We start from the raw sequence: 12,467 nt of genomic DNA on the forward strand, positions 1-12,467 counted from the left end.
CCAAAGTGTTTTACAGAATACATAGAATATCACTGACAGTCCTCAGAGAGACTTCCAATCTAGTCCCTACCATAGTCCAAGATTTTAAGCCATAAAGCACGATTTGCACTTGTGATTCACGTTCTATAGATAATCACAGCTCAATTGGCACCGAAATGCTGCATGCAGCGCATTTGCGATGGATTGAAATTGCAAATGCGGTAGTGTGAATGTATCCATAGGGATACATTAGTAGTAGCGCTTTGCTGATCACCGGCGTTCAGCAAAGCGCTGAAGAATCGCTGAGTGTGAACCAGCCCTTGACTAGGGGGGTATTACCCTCTGGGGCTCAAGAGGTTATACACAAATAAGCTCACATTTTGGCACTCTGCTTACTAAGCCCTTAGAAGCTATATTTAGATCTATTCCCGGACAAGGGCTTCATTAAGCTAAAATCCCTGCCATGTTTTTATGTTTAGTGAGAATACCCAGCAGTTATTGCCCAGCATAGATTTCTGTGAGGTGCTCCTCGTCTGTCTCATGTGGACAAAAGCAAAACTACTTGTAGTTGTGGAGAGTGAATCATGTGATGGGATGAGATTCATCCGAGCTGCGCTTTCACTTCTCAGCTCAGGTTATGTAACAGCCACTGCAGTTCTCAGTATGAAAAACAGACAACATCCAGTATTTGATTGTACAAAAGGCCCAATTTTTTATATCTAAAGATTTCCAAGCACACCCAGCGTGATATTAAAAGTGCTCTAGAAAAAAAAAAAACAGGTTATATCAGCATTTTTTTTGCTATTCTCTGGTAAATGATTGCATCTTTCCAGGGTCACATTTGAACATAGTGGGGGTTGCTGAATGGTTAAGTAGCAGTTGTGCAGTTTGCATTTCATGCCAGCGAGAACTCTTTTCCTATAATAGGCTCAGTTTGCGCAGTATTTAGCACTGCAGTGACACAGCCAGCGACTCCCGCACCTCTCAGCAACCCTCACTAACACCTATGACCCATGTGAAGTTGGCGCGCCCTAACCACTTTAAGTGATATTTTGTCTATGTTTAAATATGTTTTGTCATTGAAATGTAATTACAAATTATCTGATCATTTCAGTTTGAAGTCAGCAGTAAAATGTACAATAGGATCTGTAAGCTCAATGTTTTTCCCCTAGCCTTGAAAATCAGCACTCTCTAAAGTACTTCCTACCAGAAACCCCGTCCCTCTGGGTGGGGGTCTACATCTGGCTGCCTACACTGTGCGAGTCATCAGCTATTTACACTCGGGGTGGGGGGGGGGGTACCTGTCACCTATACTTGGGGGGGGGGGGGGGAAACATCTGGCTGCCTACACTGTGCGAGTCATCAGCTATTTACACTCGGGGGGTGGGGGGCACCTGCTACTTATACTCGGGGGGGGGGGGGGGGCATCTGGCTGCCTACACTGAGAGTCATCAGCTATTTACACTCGGGGTGGGGGGGTACCTGTCACCTATACTTGGGGGGGGGGGGGGGGGGAACATCTGGCTGCCTACACTGTGCGAGTCATCAGCTATTTACTCTCGGGGGTGGGGGGCACCTGCCACCTATACTCGGGGGGGGGGGGGCAACATCTGGCTGCCTACACAGAGTCATCAGCTATTTACACTCGGGGGGTGGGGGGCACCTGCCACCTATACTCGGCGGGGGGGGGGGGCTACATCTGGCTGCCTACACTGTGAGAGTCATCTGCCACCTATACTGGGGGGGGGGCAACATCTGGCTATCTACACTGTGGGAGTCATGTGATACCTATACTCGGGGGGTGGGGGTGCAACATCTGTCTGCCTACACTGTGCGAGTCATGTACTACCTATACTCGGGGGGTTGGGGGGCAACATCTGGCTGCCTACACTGTGGGAGTCCTCTGCTACCTATACTCAGGGGGTTGGGGGGGGGGGGGGGCGACACCTGGTTACCCATTTTGGGGGAGCTACATCTGGCTACCTATTTTGGGGGAGCTACATCTGACCTGATACAGGGGGCTACCTCTGGCTATAATACTGGGGGCTATGTAATACTGGGGTGCAACTATGGCTACCATATCACAACAGTGAGCTCAAGTAACTGCTGGGGTGGGGGGATTTTTACACCTTCTTCCTCAGGCATTTGGGCTAGACTCTGCCCTGGGGTGAAACACCTCTGATTACTATCTGCAAGCGATCCGAAGTGTTTTGTACCCCATTCATTTCCCAGACCTGCCCTTCAGCACTCATTACCCTGCTGCCTACTGAACACTGCCTGTGAGCAGATTACCTTGCTAAAGAAATGTCTGAATGTTATAAAACTGCCTGACAATTTATGATGGCGCTGGCTTTGCTTGATAGCGACTGCTTATCTGATGAAATATTTCCTTGCTAGCATTTTTTTAAATTCACAACTTGATAGGTGAGGATGAGGAACAATGAATTAGGGAGCACCGTTGCTTCACCCCATCACAACCCTGCTATAATATTGGTGAATGTAAATAATTACTATACCTTATCACCAGGAGTGAAAATAAACCAATGCGTAACAATTGTATTTATTCTCCTACTCTTAAAAATTACCCTTTTTTTTTTAAATATCCCCCAGTTGTATGTAATGTTTAGCTAGTAAATGTGTTATAATGACTATGTGTTACTTTTACAGCTGCAAAGCTGAGCAGATGAAGGTGGAAAATGTAATGCTTGTAATGTATGCTGTGGTAAGCATACGTGACTAATGTACTGCTATTTCATTTTCCATATAAAGAAACATAACAAGGAGGAAAAAGGAGTGGGCTGAGATGAATTCTCTCTGTCAGTCACTTTGACGCGCCAATTAAAGCTCAGCATATTAACGAGAGCTGGCTGAATAGAACTCTGAGGTTCGCTTGGCTCTGGAGATGAAATACTATTTGTGAATGACTGTAGTGAATGATTTCACAATGTCCAGCATTACAAAGAACTAGTCAGATATCAGAAGAAGCCACAAATGAATGTGGTCATTAGGTTGGTGATTAGTAGTAAATAAACCTGTACAGCTGTGGTTGTTACATTGCGAATATTTGTATTGCAGTTATTAATACAGTACCACAACTTACCTCAGTTACTCTCTGTTCCATGACACACGTGTACATGTGCATTTCCCTATAAGAAGGTGCATGACCACAAAGGGAATTCATACTGTATTTATTAACTATTAACCAACAGTATTTACAGAGATAGGTGTCACAAGGTATGGAACTGAGGCCCTGGTGTAGCACAAATGTCACTAAATGGAGATTTCTGCTCCAATTTTATGGCACCGTGGTTCTGCAGCACCAGGAGGCTGTAGAACTTAGCGGAAACCTGCTTCTTCCTATTGTTCCTACACATTTCCTGCAGATTGAAGGAGTCTTTTCCAGAATTGCTCATGTTCTGTGGAAGAAAGAAAAATATTAGGCAGGACAGAGAAAGGCATCCATGTACCAGCAGATTTCCAGTGATCAGCCAGAACTATGGTGAGTTCTGCAGCTTCTAATTTTGGTAGTCTGGTAAACCTTCCAGTAGTATTAAGTGCTTCTAACCAATCTATGGGGAATAGAACCGCTGTTGGGAGTGAGGCACTTTTCAGAATGAAACATTTTAAAGGATACCAAAAGTGACATGTGACATGATGAGATAGACATGTGTATGTACAGTGCCTAGCACACAAATAACTATGCTGTGTTCCTTTTTTTCTTTATCTGCCTGAAATAGTCAAATATCAGGTATGTAAGTGGCTGACTCAGTCCTGACTCAAACAGGAAGTGACTACAGTGTGACCCTCACTGATCAGAAATTTCCCTTTTTATCTCTTTCTTGCTCTCAGAAGCCATTTTCTGCTACGAAAGTGTTTTATAGTTGGAATTTCTTATCAGTGAGGGTCACACTGTAGTCACTTCCTGTCTGAGTCAGGACTGAGTCAGTCACTTACATACCTGATGTTTAACTCTTTCAGGCAGAGAAAGAAAAAAAGGAACACAGCATAGTTATTTGTGTGCTAGGCACTGTACATACCCATGTCTATCTCATCATGTCACATGTCACTTCGGGTATCCTTTAACAACAGTCCTTTTGAGCTGCTTCTTTAGTTAAAAATATGATCATAATAGCTACCATAGCTCCCCTTGTTATAAAATCAGATGTTCACATTCCGTACATACTGTATAAGGCAATAATAGGGTTACACCATCATTGGTTTAAGTCAGAGGTCCCCACATTTTTCATTCAAGGGCCGGGTCAACATACTTCAGACTGCTGGGGGGGCGGAACATACATAAAATGTTGTAGAAAACATTAAATTGAATCTAGGTATTGATTCCCCCCAATAATGCCTGGAGGAAAACTCCCAGCAGCAGCGTTTAGTCATGCAGCGCTCGAAGAATGTCTTCGTGCACCAGACAGTAAAGCATGCCCAGGGGACAACCTGCCGTCCAGTTGGACAGCAGTGACACCTGATGCAGAGTTGGATTGGAAACCAGCAAATTACTGCTCACTGGCTTCTACCGTATATGTATGGGTGGTGCCAGCATGGGTGGTGCCAGTACTGCTATTCTATATGCATTTATAAGTTATACATTTTGTGTTTGGGGGCCAGTGAAAAAGCCTTGGAGGGCCGCATTTGGCCCACGGGCCGTAGTTTGAGGACCACTTGTTTAAGGTATTACAGCTCAATCATGGCTTAAAAAAAACCTGGTGGAAGAATTAATAATCTATAAACCTTTTAGCAGCCGATTCTGCGCCAGGTGGTCATAGAGTGGTGAAAGTGAACCTAAACCAAAGGCAAGAAAAAGCTTTTCACTTACCTGGGGCTTCTATCGGCCCCCTGCAGCCGCCCTGACACTGTGCCCGCGCCGTCACTCAACGATCTTCCAAGAAAATCTCCTACTGGGCATAACGCTCCTGCCGATGGAAGCGTGATCCAGGACAGTGGCCATTACTTGGCCAGTTGCTAAAGAAGTAAACTTAGCCACAGAGGGAGACCTGAGGATTGTTAAGTGATGGCATGGGTACAGGACGGTTGCAGGGGGCTGATAGAAGCCCCAGGTAAGTGAAACTCTTCTTGCGTTCAGTTTAGGTTTCCTTTAAAGGACAACTGAAGTGAGAGGGACATGGAGGCTGCTATATTTATTACCTTTTAACCAATACCAGTTGCCTGACAGCCCTGCTGATCTATTCGGCAGCTGTAGTGTATGAATCATACCTGAAACAAGCATGCAGCTAATCTTGTCAGATCTGACAATAATGCCAGAAATGCCTGCTCTGCTGCATGCTTGTTCAGGGTCTGTGGCTAAAAGTATTAGAGTCAGAGGATCAGCAGGATAGCCAGGAAACTGGTGTTGCTTAAAAGTAAATAAATATGGCAGCCTCCATATACCTCTCGCTTCAGTTGTCCTTTAAAAATGCAAGTGGTCTGGCTATAATGCTGGTCGACACCCAGGCTATAAGGATTTTGAGTCTGTCTCCTGTTACAAGTGTACAGGTCAGGAAAGTTGGAATAGCTGGTCTTGTTACTTACTTCAGGTAAGCCTGATTGGTCCTTCAGGTGAGGACCAATAAAGAGCTAGTACTGCAGTTAAGGAAGGGCCCCTCTAGCTCAAGGACCCCGGTGCGGTCACAACTTCTGCATCCCCCTATTGCTATGCCACTGTCTGTGGATTTCCACAATTTGGGGATACTTGAGGACTGAGTTGAGAAACCCTTTTCTTAGGAAAAAAAATAATTTATAGTGCATGATACTCTATGTTGCTGTCACTTACAGTGAGAGTAGTAAACATTTTAAAGATCTGACAGCTTTTGGATTAGTCCATCTCCTCATGGGAGGTTCTCATTATTACCTTTATTCTTTACAAAAGCAATATTTGGAAATACTTCTTTACAAAGATGTCAGCCAGCCTCCTAACTAGTTTGCTTACTATTTTGGCAGATGGACTGAGCAACTGCCGTTCAGTAAGTGCTTTTGTCCAAAGACAGTTTTTCAGTACCTACTGTAAGTGGTAAAATAGTAATTTATACGGTTTCATTTTGAGAGAAACATAAACGTATGTGTATGTATTTTACAATTTTTCACAATTGCTGTCATTTAAATTAAACCTGAGAGAAAACAAAAATGGATACTGCCTTATGGAGAGGGAAGGCTTTGGACAGTATAGAGTCTTCCCAGTACTCTCTCTCCATCCTGTTCCAGTGCCCAGCCCCAGTGATGTTCTTAGACCAGGTAGGTCAAATACCTCTTCATCCCTCCCCGGGCAGTATTTGGAAGTACGTCCCCAAGTACTTTCAGACGATGAGTGTATCTGTACTGCGCATGCACAGACCAGTAAGGCCTCGTTTCCACTTGTGCGCAACATGCGTCTTGCGAGACGCGATGCCGGCACAGCTGCTCGTGTCTTGCAGTCGAATGCCTCTAGCCGCGCGACAGTGACGCGTGCAATTATGCTGCAGGGCCTCAGATTTTTTCCTCAGCCACGAATTTGGATGCTCTGCATAGACTTCTATAGGCTGCTAAATTCCATCCGAATTTGTGGCTGAGGAATCGGCTCGTTTTCGCAGAAGTAGAAACTTAGCCTAAGGGTGCGCCATCTTCGAAAAGCACTTGAGGCCGTGAATATTTTTAAAGGATATCGGAGGAGGGATGAAGTAGTATTTGGGCGTTGAACTTCCCCGGGAGAATGGTGCTGGAACTACGGGGTGGAGAGAGAACTCTATGCTATCCAGAGCCTTCCCTCTATATCAGGGGTGTCAAACTCAAATACAAAGTGGGCCGAAATTGTACACTGGAACCTAGTCGCGGGTCAACCTCAATGTCTACTGGCCACTTTCCTCATTTATACAGTTCCCTGGTGTCTAGTGGCCCTCTCTCCCCTATACAGTTTCCTGGAATCTAGAGGCCCCCATCTTCCCCTATACAGTTCTCTGGTGTTTAGTGCTTTCCCCCTACCTTACCCATATGGCTTCCCTGGTGTTCTGGTGCTTCACCTCCAATATAGCTTCCCTGGTGGTCTACAGTGGGCCAAACATAATACAAAGTTGGGAAACCACTTTAAGGCCAAATTTAATGGCTCTGAGGGCCAGATATGGCCCGCGGGCTGAAGTTTGACATGTATTCTCTACATAGTTAAAGTTAGTGTGGCAGTCTCACTGCACCTAGTGGACATGGAAACAGATTTATGCCATTCAATGGCAACACATCCACTATCAGAGAAAGTTATGTACGGTAGTTCAGGTTTGGGCAGCTCCATGCATCAGACAAACTAGGGCAAAGTGCAGACCTAAATGTGTGAATGAGTACATTCTTTCCCTCAGGAAAGCATGGGGTCCATTCTGCATGCCCATTGGTCACCTGCAATCTGCAGGCCAACAGGGGAGTTAGTGTGAACAGGCTAATGATGAACAGCGGTGGATACTTCACTTGTTTCTTCTTCAACCATCCTTTTCCTATGTGTTGGTTTAAATGAACCTTGACTTCAAGCATCCCCCCATACCAGAGGGTCATTGTGGTAGGTAGGTAAGATTTGGGCATGGCAGCTGCTTTAGAAATTTAGACAGTGATGTGCCTAAGGAGCTATGGACCCCAGTGCAAGTTTTGCATTGGGTCTATAAACCTTTTTGTACATAAGTTTTGATACGAGACACAAAAAACCTGCCAAGGACAGCCATAGTCTCAGAGAGGTGTAAGCAGGGGAGGGGACAGCTATAGTGTCAGAGATGTGTAAGCAGGGGAGGGGACAGCTGTAGTGTCAGAGATGTGTAAGCAAGGGAGGGGACGTCCTCCGTGTCAGAGGTGTAAGCAGGGGAGGGGACAGTTGTAGTGTCAGAGAGGTGTAAGCAGGGGAGGGGAAATCCTCTGTGTCAGAGAGGTGTAAGCAGGGGAGGGAACATCCTCAGTGTCAGAGAGGTGTAAGCAGGGGAGGGGACAGCTGTAGTGTCAGAGAGATGTAAGCAGGGGAGGGGACAGCTGTAGTGTCAGAGAGATGTAAGCAGGGGAGGAGACAGCTGAAGTGTCAGAGAGATGTAAGCAGGGGAGGGGACAGCTGTAGTGTCAGAGAGATGTAAGCAGGGGAGGGGACAGCTGAAGTGTCAGAGAGATGTAAGCAAGGGGATTATCGATATTCAAAGCACTTACAGAGGTCATTATTTCCAGCACAGCACCAATGAAGAGCTAATACAATGGTGCAGTCACAACTTCTGCATTGCCAATCACTATGCTGTGCATGAAGTGCCCCGCAGAAGTAATCATTGCTGTTCCGAGATGAGAGGTTTTCCATAGTGTGGTTTAGTAATTCAAACCTTGCATATTTTTTGTATACATCTGAAGAAGAATGATTCTTACTCTCAAGGAGTTCAGCATCTCCTGCGTCTTCCTGTTGCAGCGACGGTCATCTCCGCCTCCTGCCTGCATGCTCTCTGTTGGCTCCTAAGAAAATAGTGTGATAAGCAAAAGGTGCATTTGTTTATTTATGCAGTTCGTTTTGTAAAATTTGGGTGTCACCGTTTAGCCATGAGGTTATCTAAATATACAAAACAAACTGTGGTCTGTATTGAATGCCAAGTATTACTTACATAGCTCTCATCAGACAGGGCTCCTGGTATTTCAGATTGCAAAGACTCGTCACATTCCTGTAAGAGACAAAGTGTAATAAGAATGGTTTCCCTGTTTTTTTTGTTTATTTTTACAGAGGGACTGTAGTAAAAATAAGGTCATTAATAAAATTGCTCACTTTTTACAATGTTTATTTATAAATGATTTAGTCCATTTTTGCCCATTGTAAATAATTTCTTCTCCCTGATTTACATTCTTAAATGTATCACTGGTGGTGATCTCTTTAGTCCTGTCAGGTGATCTCTGTGGAATGTTTGTTTCGGATAGTTCTAAAGCCAGCACAAAATATACCTGGTCTCCCAGAATGCTCGGGGGTGCACAATTAATAAGCTTAGGTCCTACATGTCAAATGCCGACCCGTGGACCAAATCTGGCCCTCTGGGCCATTCAATTTGGTCCCCAAGTGGTTTCCCTACTTTGCATTATGTTTGGCCCACTCTAGACCACCAGGAAAGCTATATTGGAGGAGAAGCCCTAAAATACCAGGGAAGCCATATGGGGGAGGTAGGAGGAAAGCACTTAACACTAGGGAACTGTAAAGGGTAGGGAGGACCACTAAACACCAGTGATTTGTATAGGGGATATAGGGGGCCATTAGACACCTGTAAACTTTAGAAGGGAGGAAGGTGACCATTAGACATTAAGGTTGGCCCACGACTAGGTCCCAGTTTTCAATTTCAGCCCACTTTGTATTTGAGATCGACACCCCTGGCCTAGGCATCACTAGGAGGACAGGACTACATTCAATATACTGTATAGATATAGGCAGCGTTTCTGATGCTGAAACCAGGAAAATTACCATAAAAGTGGGTATCTGGAATAATTTACTACATTCTACTATGTGTCACTACAGGGCCTCTTTAGAAGCCTACAAGATACAAACTTCGAGTAGAAATGAAACCGATATAGTGGGTACAATACAATATAGGTTGTAATCTTAAAAAACAAAACGAAAAAAATAGAACTCGTCACCTTTTGCGCAGAGTTGCTCTTATGGGGGCTCATCTGGTCGTAGCCTCCTAAGTCCTGTATTTGTGTCTGGTCTTCAGTGTGAGAGGAGGTCACATCTGCCGGAGCAGCAGCCTCAATTTGTGGAAGATCTACTAGATGAGATGTAAAGACTGTTAGTGTCACTATCTCATGCAGGTCAGTCACATAACATCTCTACCGGTTAGGGCCAGTTCCCACTTGTGCTGGACCAGCGGAGTGGACAGTGTAATATCCCCTCTGATGGTCCGGCTGCAGCCCGGGGCGAATGCGCTCCGCCATAGCCTCTATGGGGGACTGTATCCACCTGCCCGGACTGCACAGAAGTGTGCTCCGCTCATGTCACGGACCCCGCGGATCCGTTGCAGCATGACAAGTGTGAATGGCACTTATTTATAAAATAGGAGCCGTCAGTGTTGCCAACCTCGGAAATACATTTTTACTGACAAAGCATAAAAAAATTTACTGACAGAACACTTTTTTTTACTGGCATCTATTACTGAATTTAAATGAAAGATATCATACATGCATCCCACGTGCAATACACCGGCAACCATGTGGGCTGCAAATGAGAAAGAATAGTGCAGTGATGGACACTGGACAGATAAAGTATTAATGCACTGCATCTGAAGGGGGGGGGGGGGGGCCTTGCCGCTGCATGCACCCGATCGAGCATGCTAACCTGAGATTTTCCAGCATGTCCGATTGATACATGCGATCGATACATGCAACCAATTTTGGTCCGAAATTGGTTTGATTGTATAGGCATGCTCTTGGTGGCACCAATTTTTATAATATCAATAATAATTATCTTATCTGACGGTCGATTGGTCACCAAGTCTACAGATGTATGGCCACCTTTAGCTAGAGCAGTGTACATTCCAGAGTGATACGTAAACTGATAAGCAGTAAGTGCTGTGATCTTTTCGGAGAGAGAGGGGTTTTTTTAGACCACAAAGTTTTTCATGGACTTTACTGACAGCCCAGATTTGTTGACTTTTTTTACTGACTGTCAGTAAATTTACTGACGGTTGGCAACACTGGGAGCCTTTCACTCGATGAGTGAAGACCGGAAAGACGCAGTTCAGTCTTATCTAGTTGACCGATTTACCTTGTTCCTCTTCAGCATATCGGAATACATCCATGTCGGGCTCTGTAGGCTCGTTCCGGGCTCTCTTATTCCGGGCTTTCTTAGCAATGTCCAGTGTCTGGCTTTGTTTATACAACTAAGCATAATTGAGGAGGAGTCAGTGACAAAAAATGAAGACATGGGATAACAGTGTAAAGACTTGAGATAGGAAGATACTCTAAGGGCCCGTTCACACTAGGGGATTTTTTGGCCTTTTTTCCAGCGCAGGCGATTTTTAAAGTCGCCCACAAAACGCTTGTGCAAAGATTCCCTATGAGAGAGAGTTCACAGCTGAGTGGTTCATTTCCGATCCGCTCAAAGCGTTGTCAGTACAATTTTTGAGGAGTTTTTGCTATAGTGGAAGGTATAGGAAAAAAAACGCAAAACACTCACAAAATCGCTTTGTGCAGCGTTCGCATTTTTAAGAATAAATAGATTGTATTTATTCTTTTCCGGGTCAAAGCGTTCACTTCCTGACTTGCGCCAGGGGGTGAATTACCAAACTGCTCTGAAAAAGCGCTTTTTACAAAAATGCAGCGCGCATTACAACGCTGGAAGGGGGGGGAGGGAGAAGCGCACAAAAACGCAAAACGCATGCGTTTTTGGGTATTAATGGGGCCTCACTGAATATGTAAAAGTCAGTTCCACCTAGCACAGTGATTGGTTAGATATGGGCAGCTGTAAACCCCTGTTAACTGGAGTTTTTGCCATTCTATTTCATTTACATACAGCCATGATATTTAAATAGGAGGTTTTGCTACCATACAGCCACAATGTTCAAAAACGTGGTGACCTGATCACATGTAAGGGAACAGAGCCTGTGGATTGCTACTGAACAGGATGGTAGGCACAGTGGGCTCAGACTACTTACCCCTAGCAAGTCTCCGTTAAGGATAGGGTGGGATGGATTGGCCAGCAGCCACTGAACCCCGTCTGTCCTCTTCCACTCCATCATGGTCCGTGTGTTGGGAGCAAAGACCGGGGAGGTCACAGTACTTGAAGCGTCTGTAATCTGCTGTCGGAAAATGCTGCTGGGAATCTGCGTCACATCATCGAGGGCCAGCTTCCTTTTTCTTTTTCTCCTCGCTTGCTTTCTCTTTTCAATCTCTAAATGCAAGGATTGTTCTTTAGAAACCCTACAGCTAGAATATGACATGTATCATTTACATGGCGTGTTTTATTGATGCCAGCACTGATAGCTTTACAAGGGCCATAGAGCAAGATGCCCGACTGCTCAGGCTTACCTTGTCCTGCTTATGAATTACACCTTGTACTGTTTCCTGTTAGTTTATACAGTAAAAGGTGAAATACCCTCCCACCCTTTCCTAGACTGCTATGCTAATGGTCCAAATGCCCACTGCAAACAAAGGTCTGTAACGCTCCTTGCCCTCTATCTGATTGGACACCCCCAGTGTGAAGCCATTCATTTTGGCATCATGGCAAGTCCTAAGTGCTTTTAGGCAATCCCAGAGAAGCAACATTCATTGCAGTTACAAGGTGCTGGGAGGTTAACTTTGGTGCAGGGACACTGGCAAGCGGTGAGTGAAGCAGCAAGCAGCTGCAGTGAAGAGGTGAGGGACGCAAGTGTTCAGGAAGCAGCGGTGGGCACTGGTAAGTGACCGGCAATTGGCAAGTGTTTGGTAAACCATGCTGGGTTTGGTAGTAAGTCTAGTGCTCTGTGCATCGGTAGGAAGATTGGTGTTAGGCGGATTGGCTGGAGGGTTAATGTTAGGCATATAGGTAGAAAGGT

At 45.2% G+C, this 12,467-nt stretch overlaps 1 protein-coding gene across 6 annotated transcripts in view; it reads right to left on the reverse strand.

Annotated features, from left to right (window-relative positions):
• Positions 1-3,151: 3,151 nt before the first annotated feature.
• RAD21L1 (RAD21 cohesin complex component like 1) overlaps positions 3,152-12,467 on the reverse strand; it is a 117,257-nt gene continuing 107,941 nt past the window's right edge. For 5 of the 6 annotated variants that reach the window (XM_068263509.1, XM_068263506.1, XM_068263507.1 and 2 more), the window contains exons 9-14: positions 11,589-11,824; positions 10,700-10,814; positions 9,574-9,704; positions 8,562-8,618; positions 8,332-8,415; positions 3,152-3,395 (exon numbers count right to left, since the gene is read on the reverse strand). In XM_068263509.1, the coding sequence (XP_068119610.1) occupies positions 3,207-3,395; positions 8,332-8,415; positions 8,562-8,618; positions 9,574-9,704; positions 10,700-10,814; positions 11,589-11,824 (812 nt within the window). In that variant the 3' untranslated portion in view covers positions 3,152-3,206. The remainder of the gene's footprint in view (positions 3,396-8,331; positions 8,416-8,561; positions 8,619-9,573; positions 9,705-10,699; positions 10,815-11,588; positions 11,825-12,467) is intronic. The other variant, XM_068263508.1, reaches the window with a different exon arrangement.

This window comes from Hyperolius riggenbachi, chromosome 12 (genome assembly GCF_040937935.1).
Source record: "Hyperolius riggenbachi isolate aHypRig1 chromosome 12, aHypRig1.pri, whole genome shotgun sequence".
NCBI classification, from domain to species: domain Eukaryota; kingdom Metazoa; phylum Chordata; class Amphibia; order Anura; family Hyperoliidae; genus Hyperolius; species Hyperolius riggenbachi.